This window comes from Dryobates pubescens, chromosome 17 (assembly GCF_014839835.1).
Source record: "Dryobates pubescens isolate bDryPub1 chromosome 17, bDryPub1.pri, whole genome shotgun sequence".
NCBI lineage: Eukaryota > Metazoa > Chordata > Aves > Piciformes > Picidae > Dryobates > Dryobates pubescens.
The window spans coordinates 15350539-15371705 of record NC_071628.1 but is presented as its reverse complement, the minus strand read 5'-3'; the positions used below and the strand labels follow the sequence as shown (position 1 = coordinate 15371705).

Sequence of the window (21167 nt, the reverse complement as noted above, 5' to 3'; positions counted from 1 at the left end):
TTCTGTAGATTCACAGGCAGTTGCAACCTAGGAGTGTTTTCATGGACCCCTTCTCTGTGTCATCAGAACCAAGTATCTAATGCCTTGTTTCTGCCTAATTTTTGACTGCATGGAATTACCTTTAAACAGTCCTGAAGCTGTTTGGATGTTTATTGCTTTCTGAGGTCAGTGTGTTTGGGAACAGATTTTATGACCTGTAGCAGCAGTTCCTTGATAATTTGGCTTGTCAGTGGATGGGGAGAAGAGGTCATATAGTTACAGCACAGAGCTGTATCCTGTCAGGCCTCTCTGCTACGTCAGGATGTGTGGGGTCATAGCATAATGGGACCTTCCAGTGAAAGGCACTTGTGGCTGCATTTGGATTGAGCTGTCTGGATTTCTCCTGATCTGCATTGCGCACTAGTGTGACCAGAGCACGCCAACGTAATATCTAATGTTTAAGTGTTCTCCTTTCACATAAACATGCTTTTTTTCCTGAAGTTTGTAATCTTTTTGGCTTGGAAAAGGAAGAAGTCGACCCTTCAGTTGGAAAAGGAAGAAGTCGACCCTTCAGTGTCACCTATCTGTTAAAAATACACAAAAAGATGTGTGGTGGGTTTTTGGGAGGGGAGAGTGGTTAGTGAAGAAAGTGAAAGTAGAAATGGAGATCTATGAGGAAGATTGTTCTGAACAATTCTGATTATTATTTTTTTAAACTGTTTTTATTTTTCTACGTGACAGTTCATAAGCAAATCTCAGCTTGATTAGTTTTTCTGGACTAGCTAAAATCCTGTAGCTATTGTAGTTTGGTGCTGACCCTAAACAAATGATAGTCAGTTGTTAAAATCAACCTTCAGCATGCCAGTCTGAGGTTTCTGCTTTACTGAGGCCACATGCAAAGCAACTCTTTCTGTAAAGCAAATACCTCTTGTGATACAAATAAACAAGCCATGGGATTAAACCCATATTAAAATCTGGGGAGTTTGGAGCCTACTTCTAGCATCTTGCTCATGTGGACTATGTTGATGCCCTGTTAAGTCTGACTCTGAGACACCTGTGCCCAAAAGAATTCAATTGTCTTTTCCTGTGCTTGAATAACTGAGAAAAGTTTATGGTCTTAACAACTAAATGTAGATACAAGAAAAGGTATTTGTCTTTTAGAGCAGTGTATCCTGTGCCAACATCTGCACTTGGTCTTTTTCTGAGATTCTTGATCTGGATTCTCTTAGTTGGGTCCCATGAGCTGTGAATGAGGACACTCTTCTGGTTGGAAAAGGGTAGTGGTGCACTGAAAGAAGTGCAGAAGTGGTCAGTGAAAGCAGAAATGCATGTGGTACTTTTCCGCATGAGTGGTCTCTGAAACTCGGTGTTGAATGTCACTGAAGCCAAGTAATTGTCAGAAGATAATGCTGCACATTTTTTGACAGCAGTATGTGCCTTAAAGCCTGATGGTGACTAGATTTTAAAAGCTCAGGTCACCTTCCAGTGGTCATTGCAGGGTGAGGTTGGTTGTTTGGTCTGCATTTTCTGAACTATTAGATTTCATAATAGGAGACTATTTTCTTTGAGGTGAAGGTGGAAGACTTCTAATTTGTCTGGAATTGTCCTGGCTAATTGATTGTTTTGCCAGCAAGAGGATATTGCAGATGTTCATTGCAGTCACCTCTAACTATAGAGGGTGAGAACAACTTGCTTACTTAAAAAAAAAAAAAAAAAATTACTATTTAGTGGTTTGCTTTCAGCTTTGTCTTGTTAGCCAATAGTTCCTGCCTCGGGATTAGCATGCAATTCTCTGTTTTTTTGGTATTGGTTAGTCAGTTCAGTCCTGTGGTTATGAAGGAGTCCAATGATCAAGCAACGTTTGAGTGCTTCCTACCTCTCCTTTTGAAAGCACTTTCAATCACATGTGGAATTCAGAAAGGCCCCAGGGACAACATCTGGTGCTTCAACCATTGCTTTCAGTATCTATTTAACTCCTTAACCATCTAGATTGCATCAGCTTTCCTCACAAATGTCTATGACTAGCCGTTTCTTACAAACAGTCCTTCATCTGCAAAGCTTTTTAACTTCCAGAGAAAGTGTTCATTTGTCTTCTTGCTCTGACATGGTCACAGCTGTTAGGATTTTTTCCCCACCCCCCCTCTTGAATTCAGTAGCTTATCAGATGAGACACCTAAGACTCTCCACAGCTATATTAATTAACAGGAGGAGTGCAATCACATCACTCCTGTGAAGCTGTGATTTGAATGATGTGTAATTGAAATAGGTTTTTGGGTTGTTAAAAATCTCATACCCTGCTGACAAGTCATTTCAGGAATCCCAGTATCTTGACTGTGGGCTCTCTGTGCTGTTAAATAAAACTAGATGCAAGAATTTTTTTATTCTTGCCTTTTCCCAGAGTTCTTTACTACTACTCTTATAAGTTGGATACTCTTCTCATTCATCTCAGGAAATAAATTCATGGTCAGAGTCTATTTCCCACTTTCTGATGAATGCCAAGATACCATTAGGTGAAAACTTGCTCAGACCTTACACATTTGTATGTCTAGTGAGATGCAAATGGCAATGCATTTCTTGTGTCCTAACAGATCATGCCCATGTGAGACAACAATTGTTACGCTATTCAGACCACATTCTCACAAAGGTCGATGCCAACTCTGTAGAAAAGACAGCAAAGAGCTACCTGCTCTGAAACGGGCAAACTGCTTGCAGAAACTGCTCTTAGATGCCTGCCTTCCTGGAACAGTTAGTTGGGAGCAGCAGAAGTCGCAGGGTAGTGTGGACTATGGGAATAGCAGCTTGCCTTTGCCGTTGCCCTAGGAGGTCTTCATGTGTGTGCTGTGCAGCGTGTATGTGCTGCATCCAATCTGATAGAGAAACAATCCTGTCTTGTTGGATTAAGCACTCTATCAAACAAACAAAAATCCCACACCTTTAGAACACTGAGAAACAAAATTGTTAAAAAAAAAGAATAATCAAACCCTACTGTCTTGTCTTAACCAGTTGTTTGGATTCTGTTTTTACCATCATGTGTGAATACAATGGTGATAAGACTTTAAAAGAGGTAAAGGTAGAATACATTTCCCACTGAAACTTAGAGCTGTTTCTGTCAAAGTAACTATGGTTTTCAGTGTAAATTCAAAATGTTTCCAATAATTTATTTTAGCTTTATAAATTAAAAATAGATCTGAAAAGTAAATCTGAGTGCACCGTGAACATGTTATTTTCTCTTTTAGGAGAACACTCGGATTGTCAGGGTAAAGGTTATAGCAGGAATTGGCCTGGCCAAGAAGGATATCTTAGGAGCCAGGTAAGAATACAAGTCATTGATACTGATATATTGAAGGACAGCTGTTTCTCCCCCCCCCCCCGGTTGTTTAGATCTTAGTAAATCCTCTTTTGAAAAAGTCAGAACCATTTACACTTATATGGAATGTTCAGACATTATGTAAACATGAAGATACCTGTTTTCTTGCCCAAGAGTCACTTGGACAGGTCTTATGCATTGGCAATACAATGAGTGGAAAGGTTTAATTCTCTGCATGGTGGAACAGGTTAATCTGGAGGGATAGGTAAATGTATGTACTTTCCTTTGGGTAGACTGCAATAAAAGAAGAGAAGAGACGGCTCCGAGGTGACCTAATTGTGGCCTTCCAGTATCTGAAGGGGGCCTATAAGAAGGCTGGGGAGGGACTTGTCAGGATATCAGGTAGTGATAGGACTAGGGGGAATGGAACGAAGCTGGAGGTGGGGAGATTCAGGCTGGAGGTGAGGAGGAAGTTCTTCACCATGAGAGTGGTGAAGCTCTGGAATGGGTTGTCCAGGGAGGTGGTTGAGGCCCCGTCCCTGGAGGTGTTTAAGACCAGGCTGGACGAGGCTCTGGCCAGCCTGATCTAGTATGGGGTGTCCCTGCCCATGGCAGGGGGGTTGGAGCTAGATGATCCTTGTGGTTCCTTCCAACCCTGACTGATACTGTGATACTATGAAAAATAGCAGGAGTTCAGTTATAATCAAAATTGTCTTATCTGTGCTTTAAAGATTTGGAGTAAACACTGGTAACAATGAGACTATTCCAACTCAAGTTAATATGCAAAGGAATAGCTTCCACCACCTCTATAGATGTGGTAAACCCATGCCAGTGGCTGCAGGCTCTGGATATGTACAAATTTAAAAATGAAAGATCCTTGTAAGATAAACAATTGCAGTGGCTTAACATTTACCACAGGAAAGGGCAAACTTTTGAATTGGTAATTTAAATGCTTTGTAGGATCTTGTAGAAACAGCATGTAGCTTGTACTAAAGCTGCTTTTTTTTCTGCCTTTTTTTTTTTTTCTCCCCCTGGCTCATGTGCAGATGGTCTAGAAAAGTATGAGTGGGTATAGTAACAATTCTGCTGTCAGCTGTGTTGGCATATGTACAGGAATGCTGTTATTCTACAACAAAATCGTTACATGTGACACTTGTATAACACTAGATAAATTTTTCTTCTGATATTTGTATTTTTCCAAAAGCCAGACAATCTTTTCCATATTTCTTTGTGTTAAAACAAAAGTTGTGCAGCTCTGTGCTCTCTTACTGTATGGCAGACAGTCTTGGTCATCTTCTGTTATTAGTCTGAAGAGTTGAGTACCTTGAGTCTTCATGAAAGCAGATATTTATATAAACTTGTTTACTGTACAGGAAGGGGAAAAAAAAAATCTGAGGCAGTAGGCCAATAAGCAACCATATTAGGACACCTTCCTTAACATAAAAAATTGGGTTAAACTCACACTGTAGAAACTCTTAAAATATTATTGCATATTCAAGGGAGTACCTCAAATTCTAGAGGTACTAAATTGTTGAAAACAAGATGTAATACTTCAACATTTTTTCATCATAATTGTTTGAGATTTTTTTTTCATGTATATCTTGTTGAAATGCATGAAGATTTAATAAATCTGTTCACATGAAATAAGAACTGTGAAAAAGGAGAGAGAATCAAATTGTAGTGGTATAAAGAATATAAAATGGTGTAGCTAGTGTGGTCATAATCACTAACAGTGTTTAGTGTTAGAGATAACAGCATTTAGAAAATGATTGTAAGTACAAGTGTGCATAGTGTTCATAAAGTAATTGTAACTCCTCGTTTCATAGCTTATATTTATTTAAGCCTTTTAAACTCAACTGCTAATAACACTGACAAGAAAAGTATGTAAAGCAGAATGCTCAACTTTTTTCTTTATCCCTTGCAAGTGACCCATATGTGAAAGTAACAGTGTATGATCCAGTGAATGGTATCCTTACCAGTGTTCAGACAAAAACTATTAAAAAGGTAAGCCATCTTATTTTTGTGGATCTGTTGGGTTTTGGTTTGGTTTTGATCGGACTCTAGAGGAAAAGTTAATACTATAGGAAATATGGGAATTAATATGTCATTTGAGAAAATGGACATGGGGAAAGGTATGTTCTGTGATCTGCTCTCCTTGTCTGTTCATAACATTGTTCTGGTATTTTCTTTGTTAATTGTATTTAATAGTAAATAAACACTAAGGAATAGGAGCTTAGTAGTAATTAACAACTACATAATTCATGGAAATACTGGATTCCTCTGATTTTCTGTGATGCTTAATGCTATAAGAATCTCTCTTACTGGCTATCTTTTTATTTTCTTGCTTTACAACTTTAATCTTTTTTATGTTTCACACACAAACACAATTTGTATTTCAACACCACATTACACGGTTAATCTGAATTATGATACTACTCATTTCTCTTGATACCTGCAGGAAATAGTAAGTCCCAGTACTGGTAACTTATGTTAGATGAACTAAAAATGAAAAAATGTATATGTGCTATAGAAAGTATGCCTCTAAATAATTTTTCTCATCTATTTTTCTTTCACATTGATGACTGTTAGTGTAGTTATGATGCAAGTTTTGAGTACCAGTATTAATTTTAAATAATAGCCCCAACTGAAAGAATGTGTTTAGTAGAGTGGGTTATATTGTTTGGCCCACCTGTGCCTGGTCTTAATTACACTGGTGAGAGATTTGGCATTTGATAAGACTCCATAATTTCAGGATTAACATGTGTTTGCATGTAAACAATACAGATATTGAACTGAAGGCAGTGACTGTTACTTGAAGGCATACCATAAATTAACTGATTTGGACTATATAATAAATGAGCCCTTCTCTGCATCCTTGCATTAGCCAAAATGTGAGAAAACTTGCACAAATTGTCCTTATTCTATACTGTGTTAAACATACTCAGAGTCCTGTGACTTTTACCTGCGACTGCAGGGTTAAAGCTTTAGTACTTTAAGTGGATTGTTATGTAAGATAAACCAGATGTAAAATGGCAAAGACATCAATACAGAATCATCACTATAACCAATGTTGTCCTTTTTTTTCAATTTTTTGTTTTTCTTCTTCCTCCCCACATGTAGTCCTTAAACCCCAAGTGGAATGAAGAACTCTTATTTAGAGTAAGTGCTTTTACAGCCTTATTACCTACTTTGGATGTTACAGTAACACATTTGGAAAGTTTTCTGATGTTATCTTCTGAAAGTTTTAAGACATGAGCATGGATTTAAAGCAGTTTGGGATAGCACCAGCCTTGGCTCCTTTATTCCAATAGAAATATGTTGCATAGTGAAACGGTAGCAAGGTGTAGATGTGTTGATTAATTTAGGTCTTATGTATTTCTTTCTTTGGTATTTAGCCGCGGTTTCTTTCTCAGTGGGGGAGGGAAAGCAGAGCCTTTCCTCTCAACCCACCACAACCCTGCATAAACAGATTTCACTTAAGAGAAATTCTGCAATTAAGCATATATTTTAAATATTTTAAAATATTTAAAATATTTTAATATTTTAACTATTAACATCTTTATTTTTCATAGGTTGATCCTCAGAAACACAGACTTCTTTTTGAAGTATTTGATGAAAACCGTTTGGTAGGTCCTTTTGTGTAATACTGTAATGTATTAAGAAGTGAATGGAAGTTTGTCTGGATTCAGCATGGATGAAAAACCCACCCCAAACAATCCTGACTACTCTAATGAAACCAAAAGTGAGAGGCAGATCTGATTAGTTTACTTATCTCACATTGTAACACTTTGATGGTTTGAAGCAGTTAAATTTTTATTTTTAACTTCTGAGTCAAAAGCATTGTTCTTTTATAGTGCTTTTCAAATTATGTGGCCAAATTCTATTGTGGTACTAAAAGCTCCACAATGAATGTTTTATTTTTCCCACGAGCAAAGTGGTATTGATTATCTCTGTGGACAGTGTGAGAAGCTTTTTTTGGTGCATGAAGAGTAGCATCAAAGAAAGCATGTGTGTGTGTTCTTTGGAAATCTTATCAAGTGAACACTGGTTTGTGATCTTGTGGATAGATGTTATTCTGGCAGGTCATAGGGGTAGCTTGTGCATTTTCCTCAGTGAAATCAAAACTCTGTCCATACTCACATATTATGTGTGAAGATGTTTACTTGCCTGTTTGTCTGTATGTTTTATTATATTGGATAAGGCAGGGAGCAGTATAATCATGACACTTGCATCTTAAGGCTACTTTTCAGACATTCTGTATCACTGGATTACACACTTTTTCCTTCTGCAATAGTTTCAAACTTATAGGAGGGACTGAGTACTCTTTAGTTTGTACTCCACAGACAGTTTCATTCTGGAAGCTGTTGTACTGGATCTTTTTGTTCTGGAGTAGTATGTTGGCTATGAAATACTTATTTTTCCCTAGTGCTTTCTGTACTGTATCTTTTATGGAGTTGCTGTTTTGCTGAAGTTGGAAAGAGTGCAAATATGTATAAATATAAGTACAAATCGTCTAGCATAATTAGATTTAAGAGACTGCATATTTCTTGGTTATAGGCATTGCACAGTCTCCAAACCATTTACTTCTTGACTGAAGTCAAATACTTGACTGTATTTACCTGATCAAAGTATTTAAAATATAGTGTCCTCTTTTTTTTTTTTTTTTTTTTTTTTAAGGCAGTTTTAAAGTCAATCACCAGCATTTGTGGCTCACAGGACAGGTTAAATATTATTTTTTCAGGATGCTGGAAATACTATTCTCAAGGTGATGTTGTAAGTTACAGTGCATTCTTCTTGAGGTCGAAGTACTTTGTCCATTGGAACATTACTGCCACCCTCTGGAAGCTGGAAGGCACAATTAATTCAAAAGTTAAATTCTTGATTCTTTTGGTAGAAAGCCAGTACTTTCTTTCTGGTGTCTACCAAGGTTGCTCCTTAATGTTCTTCCTCTAATCTGGAGTAATTGTTTGACACCTTTGCTTATGGGACAAGAACCACTAAAACATTTTATTGGCACTGGCTTGGAAATTATTCTTTGTTTCTTAAGTGTGATTATATATATATAGTCACAATTGTGTATATTTCAAAATGAAATGCCAAAATCTCTCACAGATATTGAAGAAGTCAGTGATATTAAGTGATATTGATACTTCTTTAAAATTATTTTTCAATTTATTTTTGTCAACTCTAATTCAGCAAGATAGAATTTTACATTTTAAAACCTTTCGTGTCTACAGAAGTTGTAGTTGGCTGCACTGTTGCAGCAAGAAATTTCACTTAAATCTGGAGCCTGAGTTACCAAATAAATGCCAGGTTATTATTTTCTTTGAGGTTTCTTTAGTAAAATGAGAAAAACATTTCAGTTCATCAAGTGTTGCTTGCTTTCTTTAAAAGCAGTATCTCTAATAAAGTTGCTATGTGTTGTTTAGCACATTAACATATTACAAACTGTTCCTAATTTGTTGTTGGAGGGAAAAACAGCTTCAAGAATTCTTTAAATTTTCATTTGCATATATTATGGTGTGTTTTATTATGGGTATGTTGTTGTTTGGGTAGTGTTGTTTTCTTCTGGTTTTGTTTTGTTTTAATATATTGCTTGAAGTTCAAATTAACTTTATGAAACGGTAACCAAAAACCTCTTCTCCCCGTGTCTCAGTCCCCTTCCAACATATAAAAGTGCAGTTGGTAAAGCATAATGAAATAAATTAACTATTGTATTTGTTGGCTTTTTATGAATAAGCTCATATTAATTTTTTTGCTGCATTCTAATAATGGAATTCAGATAATGGAAGTTAAGTAAGCCCTGGAGTATAATTAGAAAACCAATTGGTTGCTTGCAAATAGGGTACTCCAAATTTGATTCTTGATTCTTCTTTGGAAAGGAGGCACAAATACTCATTTTACTGCCTTCTAGCTTAAAATATAGCAAAGGTTAAATAAATACGGAGCAGAAAAAAACTCTAGTAGTATGACCTATAAAAGTATAAATGGCCTAGTGTTCTTTCTCTTTGCGCTTTTTCAGTAGCACTAAGTAATTTCATGTTTGTGTGGTAGCGTTTAGTACTGCTTCGTATGGCTTCTGTATTCAAAAGTACTTTCATAGCCAAATATTTGTTTAAAAAAGCCAAAACCAATGCAACAAAACAACAACAAACCACAGCAAGACAACCACGCCCCCCCACCTCACCCCCCCACCTCCGAAAATCCAACAAACCCACGGCAACCTCCTTAATGAAATTCAAGATTGTCTTTTTTCAGAGGTCCCACTAGGTGCCAGCAAAGACCTTCTCACACAATATGAGCCTATGAAACATTTTGTAGGCGTTCTCAATCCCCTTACTCTTTTGAGACTTGACAGTCTGTTAACTTCTTGACATGCTAATAATTTTGTTTAAGGAATAAAAATCTGTAGTTGCAAACTGGCTTATGCATTTAAAGTTATGTAATTGTACAGAATAACTTTCTTCTGTAACTGTGCTTGGTAATTGCATTTGCATACTTAGTGTTGAAAAGTTTACATAGCTGGTCATATATTTGCATGCCATATTGAATTCAAATCAGTATCTTCTTGTTGTGGGCTTTCGTCATACAAGATGAGGTACTTCAGCTTGTAAGAATAGTTTTCTTCTACCTTTAAGAGCTGTAATTTGAAATTGTTTGAATCTAAAAAGTTAACATGGTAGGCTGAAAATAAATGCCAAATTATTAATTAGAATAACTTTTTGTGGTTCTAATTCAGTTACACCTCATTGAAAATTGAGTTATTTAGCAGGGGAAGTTTCTACTATGCAACTATTAAGCAAACACAGTTTCTAAACAGCATGTAGGTTGCAAGATAATACCAGCTTTCTTTAAAGTTTTATTTAACTAGTGCAGAGACTTCTTTTTCTTTTTTCTTATTTTTTTAAGAGGCATAAGTCTTATTTCATTGGTTTATGCATAATTCAGACCTCAGCAGTTTGCTAGCATGGTTACTATTTGGAAATTCAATCTTAGACTTGATACTCAATTATATGGGACTTCATTCCTACCGACTTCCTGTAATTCTAAACCTATGGGTAAAAATATTAGTAGTCATACGCTGCTGAGGAAAGTACGGACACATTGACTCAGCTAGTGCAGCTGCAGCAGGACTTGCTGTTTTAAACATGGAATTACTGGAAGTTGATTGTTGTATTCATTTATTCAAATTACAGAAGGTATAATTGAAACAAGGTCAGTAGTGTTTGTCAGTGTGTTGCGGCAGAGGTCGTTGGAACGTAAGTGCTTTGTGAATGAATGCTTTCTGACTGCAAGCAAAGATGGTCCACAAACTGCAGTTCAACGAATGGCTGACATTTCATGAGGTACAGTTTGGGGTTTTTTAACACTAGTATCTTCTAGAAATTAGGACAAAGACTACAGCTTTTATGGGCTTTTTGCTGTTGTGATGTACAAGCTCTAAATTCTGTGCAGCTGCTCGTAGCCTTTCTGCTGAAGGATATTTGTGGTTTTCATTTGCTAACATGTGTGGAAATGAGAACAAATGGCACGACGGTTAAGATTGCATTTTGCTACCCAAAGAAGCAGCACAGACCCATCAATGGAAGTCTCTGAAGATGTTTTGGATGGTAACAGTCGTATGTACTTCAAAAAACTGCAGAATTCTGCACCTAATGTTACACAAAGGAAACTGACTCCTAGACAAGTTGCATATGCACCTGTAATGCAGCAAGTAATTAATCAAGAGGAAAATGCAACTACTTCTCCACTGCAAATGAAAAAGAGCACCTCACTGCATATTTCCCTACAGACTAGAAAATCTGGTGAATGTTATCAGTCTGGTGAGGATGTGGCTACAGGTGAAGACTCTTCATTCATTGGTATTGGTAATGAAGAAAATGGCAGTGCTGAAATGATTGTTGATCATCGATCTAATGATAGCCTTCTGAGCAATACTGCCCTGTGCAATGGCAGTCTTAGCAGTATTGCAGCCAGTGACAGTGGATCATTCAGCAGTGCTGGCAGTGACTATGGATCATGTGCAAGTACCACAAGTGATGGGGGTTCGTATAGTAACAGTGTCATCAGTGACAGTGGTAGCGGCACTCTTTTGACAAGTGATGGTATGTTATGTAGTAATGTTATACATGATGATTCTTCATATAGAAGCATTGGAAACAAATGTAATTCCTATAGGAACAACTCATGTCAGGAAGTTCTGTGTAAAAGTAATACTACTTTTGACCAAGATGCTTTGTCAGTGAGGAAGAAAACTAAAATTCCACTGCGACGTTGTTCATCACTGGTTATTTTCCCTAGGAGTCCTTCCAGTACTCCTCCAGCTTCCCCAGTAAGCTCAGGTCAGCTATTACATAGAAGTGCCTATCAGACATCCCATAAACTAATTATTTCTCCTGGTGAGCTGGCACAAAAAGAAGATCAAACCATTTCCAAGGGATTCCTTTCAACAGCAGTCAATGGACTTCGACTGTCTAAAACGGTTTGCCCTTCTGGCGAAGTCAGAGACATTCGACCACTTTACTTGAACAGATCGTTACAGGACAAAAGCCAAATTTTGAGTAGTCCTGAACAGGCAGTTTGTGAAGATGTATGTGATGGCTTCTCACGTGTTTCAGTTCATCTCACTCCAAGAGCATTAGCGTCAAGCAGTGAAATGGTTAATGGCTGTTGCAGTCCGGAGTTAAATCTGAACTCCAGCGCAAAATGCCCGCATTTAAAACTGGCACGTAGCACATCGGCATGTTTACCCTCAAAACCAGATTCAGAATATCGCATTGGTAGAAATGAACTGGAAAGACCAAATGCACAGATGAGCAAAACCCACCATGTTTTGCAAAGGAGTGTTTCATTGGAAGGATCACATCAAAAAGTTTCTTGCTGTTTATCCAGCCTTAAGTACAGGTGTCATAGTGCAAGGACATCTCAGTTGCACATACAGTTCAAACCTGGGAATGAAGGAAAAACAACCAGTGTTAAGAAAAGATATGGAAGCTCTAAAAGGGAAATGTCTAGCACTTCTTGCTGGAGGCCCCATAAGGTGAGTGTTCTGGTCTGTAGAAAAATCTTAACAGTGTTTTACAGCCAAGATGTAATTGGAAAATAATAAAATTTCCAAGCAATACTTAAATGCATTGATTTCAGAATTTCCTGGTGGTATCAAACTGTCTCCATTAGGAAGTTAATTTTTATATTATCTGTAACATTAAGTTTTTAGACTTTTTTCTTAGAGTATGATACAGTAGTATAGGTGAATAGATCTTATAGTGAAATACCTGTATTTAATATATCATAAATAATTTCCTTTTTACAGGAACTCCAAGGAATTTTCTTGGCTAGTTATCTAGACATGGGAATTATTTAAACTTCAGATGAAGTTCTCTAGTTATAGTTAAAACTTCTCAGTAAAATAATAGTAATTACTAAAATTGCATGTAACATGTGTGGGTTTCTGTAATATTTTAGATTTTTTTTTTATATAGACTGCTACAGAACAGTTTCTGCATGTAGAATTAAAGTAATAAGTAACAAAATAAGTAATAAAAATTGTAAATGCCATTTGTTTCTGTATACACCCTGAACCACAAGAATTTTCAGTGTTTCCTTTCTGCCTTGTTTTTTTCCTTCTTTTCCCCTCCCAACCACTACTTCAGCCTGAGCAGTTCACTGTAACTTAATACCTTTCCCAACAACTTTGCTGTTCAAGTTATAGTACTTGGGTCTAGAAAGCTTATTTTTTTTTTTTTAATGAAACACATGTCCAACTAAAATGCAGAAGTGTGTTTGTGCCTAGTAACTGTTAAGGCAATTTATATTTTTAGTAAGGCAAAAGCCACAAAATGTGGATTTTAAGACTTGTTTAAATAACTTGAGTCATCTGAATAGTCTATATTAGTTTTAGTTGTAAATAGTGATAAAAGTGCAACAATTAATGCTTACCAAAATTGTGTTAAGATCTTGTTCTTCATGAATTGACACTACCACTATTTAACCAATGTGCTTGTTTAAGCAGAAGTCTTTATGGCAAAGATCTATAGTTATGACAGTCCATTTCTAAACTAGTTAATATATTTGCCTTGGAGGTATTAGCCTGTAACTTTCAGTCTGCTGTTGCCCTCAGAGTGGTGCCTGATGTTTCTATGCTTCTTGACTTCTTTAGAATTTTGTACTGACTTCTGCTTAGAGTTTGAAGATAAATGTGCTTTCAATCTTGTAAAACTGCAGTCTGTGTTTAAGCTTCATTATAAAGCTCACAGTGGATCACAGGTAATCACTATGCATATTGTTTGCTGCCTCTTCATCCCCAAATCGATGTCTATGGTGGTTGGTAAATTCCACAACAAGCACAAACAGAATATGGTATGTTTAAATAGAATTATTTTTAAAAGCATATTGTAAAAAGGAAAACATGTTGAGTCATGCACTTCCAAGTGCAACTTTCATCAGCTTGCACTGCTAGCCTCTGTGATTCATGGCTCTTAATATGTGAGGTATTCTATATTTTTATACTGAGTTAATTTCATAGAACTGTAGAATAGTCTGGGTTGGAAGATACCTCCAAAGGTCATCTAGTCCAAGCCCCAATGCAGTAAGCAGCGGCAATTTCAATAAATTCAGTTTGGATAGAATCCAAGTTCAGGATTAGATTGGTAGCAAACATTTCCAGAAAACCTTGTAAGACACTGAACTGACAGTACTTTGTTTCAGTTTCCCAGAACTGGTGCTAACAGTGGATTGGCATAAAATCTAAGGAGACTTAACTTTCTTAAAGCACTTGATAGCATACTTGTGTGGGATTTGAGCATTTTTATTGTGTTAATGTGGCAACGCGTTTTAAGCTTCCTGAATTCTTAAGATTGCGTGTTCTGACTAGAATGAGAGACAAGGTTAATAAAAAAACAGTCTGAATGTCAAATTGTTGGTAGGTTGCACTTTTCTTGTGTTTGCAAGTATTTAGATTTGTGCTGTGTCTACCTACAAATTGAAAATCTCTGGCAGCAGAAAACTGGGTACTAAGGGTTTTATGGCAGTATGGTTGTTTCGGATTCCTTTGTGCAGCAACAGGCGCAGAAGCCTTTCAGTCCTGGAATGGCCCCTTCCATCTTAATGTAAAATTGTTTTTTACAGAATATCCCATAAAACTTGTTGACACCAAACAAAGTAAAAACTGTAGCTGAATTTATAGCAGTTCAGCAACTCACTGGAATAAAATAGACAAATATTATTGTTTGCTATTACAGCCTTTGTGACAAATATAACAGATTCTGTGGCAATCATTTAATTATGTAGTCCAGTTAATTATCATGGTGTATTGTGATGCATTTAAAAATAAACAACTCCCGAAATATTTCTGTTGACTCCAGTTAGTCTGGCCTAGTATACTGATATGCTGAGTCTGGGTTCAAATTTAACGAGTTGATACTGGAGTAGCATTTAGTAATGTCAGCTATCTGTACAGAGCAGTCATGAAATCTGCTTTGGTCAGAGACTCCAGAGTCCAAAGCAGTGAAAGGTCTATGCATTCTTCTCTTACATGCCTAGCTACTTGACTTCATCCACCTCATATCAGATTTCCTGCTTTCTATAATCAACAGCTTGTTAAAGGCTGACCTTAAAAAAAAAAAAATCAAAAAGGGAAAAAAAAAAGGAAAAAAAAAAAAATCAAGCTCCATTTCTGTGACAACTGGCCTTGGATTATTTTTCAATTTAATTAAAAATGTGGAGTGGTGATGGCCTATATATATGGCTGATCTTTAGTAGAAACTTACTGAATAAGTTCTGCAGTAGATAGTGGAATTTCATTTATGTGAATCAGGAAGAAGGGGTAGTCCATGATTACAGCATTGAAGAATATCCTTGAGTTCTTACTTCTGTTTTTAATTTTTTTTTTTTCAGTGCATCTATTTTTTGCTTAGGGTATAAATAGATCTGCAACTAAAGCACTTTGACATCACAGGTGTGAACTGGGAGGGTAGGAGTGAGTAAGGGAATAGTTTACATGTTATTTTATGTATGTAAACTTTAAAAGGTAGAGAGTAATGCAGAAGCAGGGACTACAGCTCAACTTACTGTAGACCATAAATTTTATTAAAAAAAAAAAAAAAAGGCAAAGCTGTGTTAATCTCTTCAACAAGTACAATGTTATGCTGATATCCCTGTTGACATTAGCCATTCCTTCCCCATCTGTGTGACTGCTGGTTAGATAACATGAATATCATACATGTACTTTCAAATCTCTTTCCGCAACTGTATACCTTTAAAATAACTTCTTGAAATCATGTTACTGTCCTTTTATCTACAAGTGATTTTACTCAAGTTTTGTCTCTACTGTGCAGAATGCACATTTTGAAGCACACACACACAAAAAAAAATCACAGGTGGTTTAAAATAACCAAATCATTTTCTGGCTTTTAGGTTTGTGTGAAGAAATTCTTCAGTTGGAACTGAAGAATTTTTTGATCCCCGAGTATAAAGTTTTTGTCTTAGCAATACTTCTTCATAGGAGATAATGGCCCAATCAGGGAAAAGTGCCGAGAGAAGGGGAGGCAATTGTGATTCTCCATCTTTGCATATGGAACAGAGGGGCTGAATGGCCACTGGTGTCCCAAATCTGTCCAAGAAGTGAGAGGGAAAGAAGGCAGGTGAAGAAAGATTATAGGTACAATACAAAGCAAAGCACAAACTGATATTGCTTTATACTATTGTGCTATGATAACCTCGTTACCTAACCATTTTTATATTGTTCACTGTCGCATATCTTGATGTGGCATGTGGATGTAATTGTTTATAATTAGTTGTAAGCAAGAGCCTACTTTCATCCTTTATATAATAATGTGTAGGGTTTTGATAAATTGTACTGATTTATTTTCCATCTTGCTTAAATGCAGATTTTTCTTACAGCTTCTCCACCTTTCTTCATTCCTTTAGCTTTTGGTTAGCAATCTTATTCAAGGGGAGAAAGAAGGTAACACACAAAGCATGTGATAAACCTTACAGCTAACACTAGCTGTGAACAGTTCCTGTGTGGAAGCATTGGCAAAGGAAGTAGTCAAGTAATACTGTTTGGTATTGGCTCCATCACTAACATTTTCTTGTCACTTTTAGCAAGTTGTATTTGGCAACAATGAGCTATGTGTAACTTTCAGAATATGTTTGTGCTGTAAGGAGCAGTATCTAAGTTGTAGCGGAATAATTCAATAACCCTTGACATGAAAGCTCTAGCAGTTTGTAGTCACCAGCAGACATTACACATACATATTAAAAAGGAGTTTTACTTGATTGTGCTCTGCACATATTAAAATAAACCTCATTCTGTTTTTTAGTCTGAACTGAGTTTAGGTAGGTTTTTCATGTCAGTGGAAAACCAGGCAGAGCAGAGCTCCTTAAACAGCTTGTACAAATACTTAATTATCCAGCCTTCAGGTTGGTTCATGTCCTTTTGGACTATCATGAGAGAGTGGGAAGCACTGATGGTGTGGCTTTTTTAATGTAGCTGCAAGCTATAGCAATTTTCTCTTAAGGGTTACTATACATTTAAGGATGTGTTTAGAGTAAAACTTGTTCCCAGGGCAAGATAGTGACATAGTTCTCTCTAGTCCTAAGTAGCCAGACAACTTGCAGGCTTTCAGGTAATTTCGCTCTCAGTGAGAAATGAGATCAACGCTTTGGGTTAAATAAAAAACACTTTTTGGAAAATGTTACAATGATGTAAGCATTGTTTCATATGACAAAAGCCCTTAACAAGTGTAAACTATAATGAATATCTTTTAATCTATTAGATTCCTTTACTGAAGGAAGATGAGGCCCTGTCCCTGGAGGTGTTTTAAGACCAGGCTGGATGAGGCTCTGGCCAGCCTGATCTAGTGTGGGGTGTCCCTGCCCTTGGCAGGGGGGTTGGAACTACATGATCCTTGTGGTCCCTTCCAACCCTGACTGATACTATGATGTAATACACTGATATTTTTTTAATTACCAAAAGTGGAACTATAGGCCACTGCAACAGGCGAGTCTGAAAGGAAGAGTATGTGGAATAGAATTATTAGTGATATGACATGTTTTCAGTTTACAGGGAGGGAGACCAAGCACTGCTTTCAGTGCTTGGAAGTTTTGTCTTGCAAATCAAACTAAGCAATGACATCCAAATATGGGTGAGCTGGTAAATGCAGGACACTGAGCTTTTAATAGTATTTAACAAGAATCATTAGCAAAAGTTCTAAAAAACACTCTCAACACATTGACATTCCTCATTGATGGCAACTAATTAAAAGTTAAAAAACAAACGTGAAAAGTTGTCATCTGTGAAGTTGCAGAAAAAAAGATCTCATGATAATGAGTGACTGGACAGCAGAATGGACAATTTGAAAATCAGTGTTGATAAATGCCAGGTACTACACACAGAAGAGCATCTAGTGATGCATGTGTGGTAATGGTCTCACATACTAGTCAGGGAATAGTTTGTTATGGTGAGCAGCTTGCTGAAAATGTCATCTCAAATCTTGTTGACAGTTTAAAGGCAAATTGAAGGTTAGGATTTATTAGGAAAGGAATAAACTGACAAAACTAAACGGCATTATGGAGTTACACAAATCCACATGTGTGCATGGCATGCATATTTCTGGTTATCCTCTTCAGGAAGAATGTAACAGAACTAGAAAAATACCAAGAAGGGCAACAAGATTGGGATACATTTTATGTGAGCAGGCACTAAGTAGACCAAGGGCTTTTCAGCTGGGGGGGTATGTGGGGTGGGGGGTGGAATGTGATGTAAAGGAAGTTTTATAAAACTATAATTCAGGGGAGGTCAGTTAAAACCAATCCACTCCAGTGAAAAAAAATGTTCTTTTATGTGTTCCTGAGCTCACTGCTGCAAGCTGTTCTGCATACCAAAAGTGGAAGTGGATTTCAAGATGCTTAGTAAGTTGAAGAAAGGTCTTAAGTTCTCAATACGTATCTTAACATTAGTATCAAAATGTCTCTGATCACTTACTAGAAACTGGAGGATATAGCAGAGGAAGTACTATTCCTAACTGCTGCTTTTATAATTTCCTTAAGCATCTGCTCTTGGTCATTACTAGGGAAAGGATGTAAGGCTACAGAGTGTTAATCTGACTTGTTAGGCTCTTTGGTGCCTGCTCAGCCATTTAGGATCAAATGGTAGAAATGCTCTTTCAAGTTTTCTCCTTGCCCTGGGTGGTGTTCTGTGTTCCAACATATGTTTTCTCATCTTTTAGAAGTGGATGAATTTGACATATTGATCAAGCAAGCAAAACTGACTGGCCTTTTCAGGGAAGTCGTTTGATTATGACTGGCTTTCACCCTTGTCTAAAGGGAACTGCTTTGTGTTTGTATAAAGTATCTCTGTTTCAAGTGAACTTTCTCACTCCCTGTGATAAACAGAACACACTGAATTGGGAATGCAGCCAGCAAAATGCTTGTAGCTCAATTCAGTGTTAGTTTATGGGTCTGTAATCAGCTGTTTCAAGAGACTGCATCAGTCCTTTCTGACGTGGCAGTTTCTGGTAAGCCAAAAAGTGTACAGATAGATGCAATTACTGTTTTGAGACCTTGGGCTGCTTTTAGCTGTATCAACTGACATAAGCAAAGAGAATTTAATAAGGATGTTGGTTCATTCAGCAAGTTTGTGGCTGAAGTTACATGCAAACTTGGAGGCATTGAAGGTAGGACATGTTAAAATATAAATGGGACACCAGCTACTCAGTAAGAGGAACGTGGGAAGAAATATAGAACTGGATTGTTTTAGACCTAGAGATTTTCTCTGGCAATTGGTGATTTTTCCTAACATAAGAGAGAAGGTTTTGTTCAGTAATATAAAAGCAGAAGGGTTTTTCAAAGTAAAAAATATTCCAGAATTTATAATAAACATGACTTCTTTTTAGTAGAGTTTTTGCCTTAGTTGTTGCAGTAATCACTCAAATCAAAACAGTTTGCTTTGGGACAAATACTTAACTTGAAAAAATCCAAGATGGTTAACATCTGGCAAATTACAGGCAGGTAAACCCCATGTCTAGTGTGGGAACTGTAATGAAACTTCAGTAAGAAATGTTGTTGAGCTTCTTTAAAATAGAATGCAATAGTGCTTTTGTTGTAAAAGTAATCGTGGGTGGTTTATTTGTGTTGCTGCTTTGTCATAGAGGTTGAAGCATCCAAGGCCAGTTCACACAGGCTGTTTTTGGACCGGTAGGGTTTATAATTTCAGTGTAGCGCAGTTTAAGACAAACCAGTAAGCTCTGCTATGGTAGAGTTATCTGTTCAGGTCTGGCAGCAGTAGATTTAGACTAGGAGCTGGGAGAGGACAATAGGTAGGGCCAGGGGCTCCAGTTCAGATCAGCAGGATTGAGGACTAATGTGGAGTGCAGAAGAGCATGGAAAACTGCAGCAGCTGTGTGCTGGTGCAAAAGCACAGGGAATTTCCTGACCTGAATATGGATCAAAAGTAGAGTTAAGAATGTTTTTGAAAGCTGGTGGACTAACTTTGGCCATTCTGCCTGCATCCAGTGCTGTGTTCACAGAAAATTTCTCAGTTACTTGTACAGCCTGAGTGAACTGCTCGAGGTTGTGTTTAGGGCTGGAAGAGGCAGCTTTCACATTCAGCCTGATGTTGTGCATCTATGCAGCAGTGTACTGGACCCAGTGAGCTTCCCAGGAGTGAATCCATGATGCAGAGATGTTCCCTCTTGCTCTAAATAACAAAAAATTGACTGTGTTAATGTTAATTGGTGAAGGTGAAAGTGTACCTGGAATAGTTAGTACAGGAGTTAGTTTGAAGAACTTTTCTTTGGCGTTCTGAGATTTGTCACAAAAACTTCCACAAACACATGCAGAAGCTTGTGTTTCTATATGATTATGAAGTTAACTGACTTGATGTTGGGAATAACATGTCAAAATAGCACCTAATTAAGTATTTGCTATTGTTGTCCAAAATAGGTAGGTTGGTTTGGGTTTTTTTTGAGTATTGGCTGGTATAACAGAAGAAGCCAGAACTGGGTTTGCTCTTGACTTTAATATATAATTTTCCTGCTTTTTATATGGTAGCTTGTTTGGCACATCTGTCCATAAAACCAAAAAGGAACTCAAATTCCTGAAGAATAAAATATACACATTACTAACTTTGGTCTTGTTCTCTGTTTACTTTGTGCTTAAGTATGCTTTGGTTATTCAATGACTCCTTGTCTTCTTATGACCTATGTGAAAATGAGTTCTTGTATGCAGAAAAAACACTCCAACCATCTTACACTGCATTGTTAATGAACTTTCAAGCACAAGTTCTCATAGTAGCAGACATTGAGTGGAGCAATACATGAATGTTGTTATAAAATTACTGTAGACTAAATATGAACTTTTAAGGAAGCTATCTATAAGATTCTGGTTCTATATACGCTTGTAAGTTATAAATGGAGAAACAGATGACACTTCTGCTGTGGTTTTCTTAGAGAAACAGTTCTCAAAATATCTTTGGAAGCAAGGGAGAAATAGTGAAAATAACTTCAGTGTTATTTCTAAACGCCGTCTATTAAACAGATGGTGAAACTGCTGAGGCATCTTATGCTGACACCTTGCTGTTGAAGCAGCAGCAGGATTCTGCAGAAACAGATGTTGTATAATAATGGATGTAACAGTCCCTATTTTCCCTATTTTGAAAATACAGACAGGTTCTTACATCTCAGTATCATAGATAGTTGATCATCAGTACTAAATAAAAAGAAATGGCTACATGTCATTAAATATTCTCACCATTTGCTTCTCTTTCCCCCTTAAAAATACTGGAGACTAGGATTGTAATGAATTCCATGCAACTAGGTATTTATTGCTCTGCAAGACAGAGAAAATATTACTTTTAGAATCCATTGATCTTAACATGATA

At 37.0% G+C, this 21167-nt stretch overlaps 1 protein-coding gene across 6 annotated transcripts in view; it reads left to right on the top strand.

The window, feature by feature from the left end:
* The window catches only part of NEDD4 (NEDD4 E3 ubiquitin protein ligase), a 53276-nt gene that overhangs the window by 8652 nt on the left and 23457 nt on the right, over nucleotides 1-21167 (top strand). For 4 of the 6 annotated variants that reach the window (XR_008462660.1, XM_054168823.1, XM_054168822.1 and 1 more), the window contains exon 1: nucleotides 10725-12326. Coding sequence is in view for 5 of the 6 variants with exons in the window: in XM_054168823.1 (XP_054024798.1) it covers nucleotides 10812-12326 (1515 nt within the window). In the remaining variant the exon portion in view is untranslated. Of the gene's footprint in view, nucleotides 1-3215; nucleotides 3290-5211; nucleotides 5291-6406; nucleotides 6446-6858; nucleotides 6913-10724; nucleotides 12327-21167 lie in introns of those variants that run through there. The other 2 variants (XM_054168825.1, XM_054168824.1) reach the window with 1 other exon arrangement.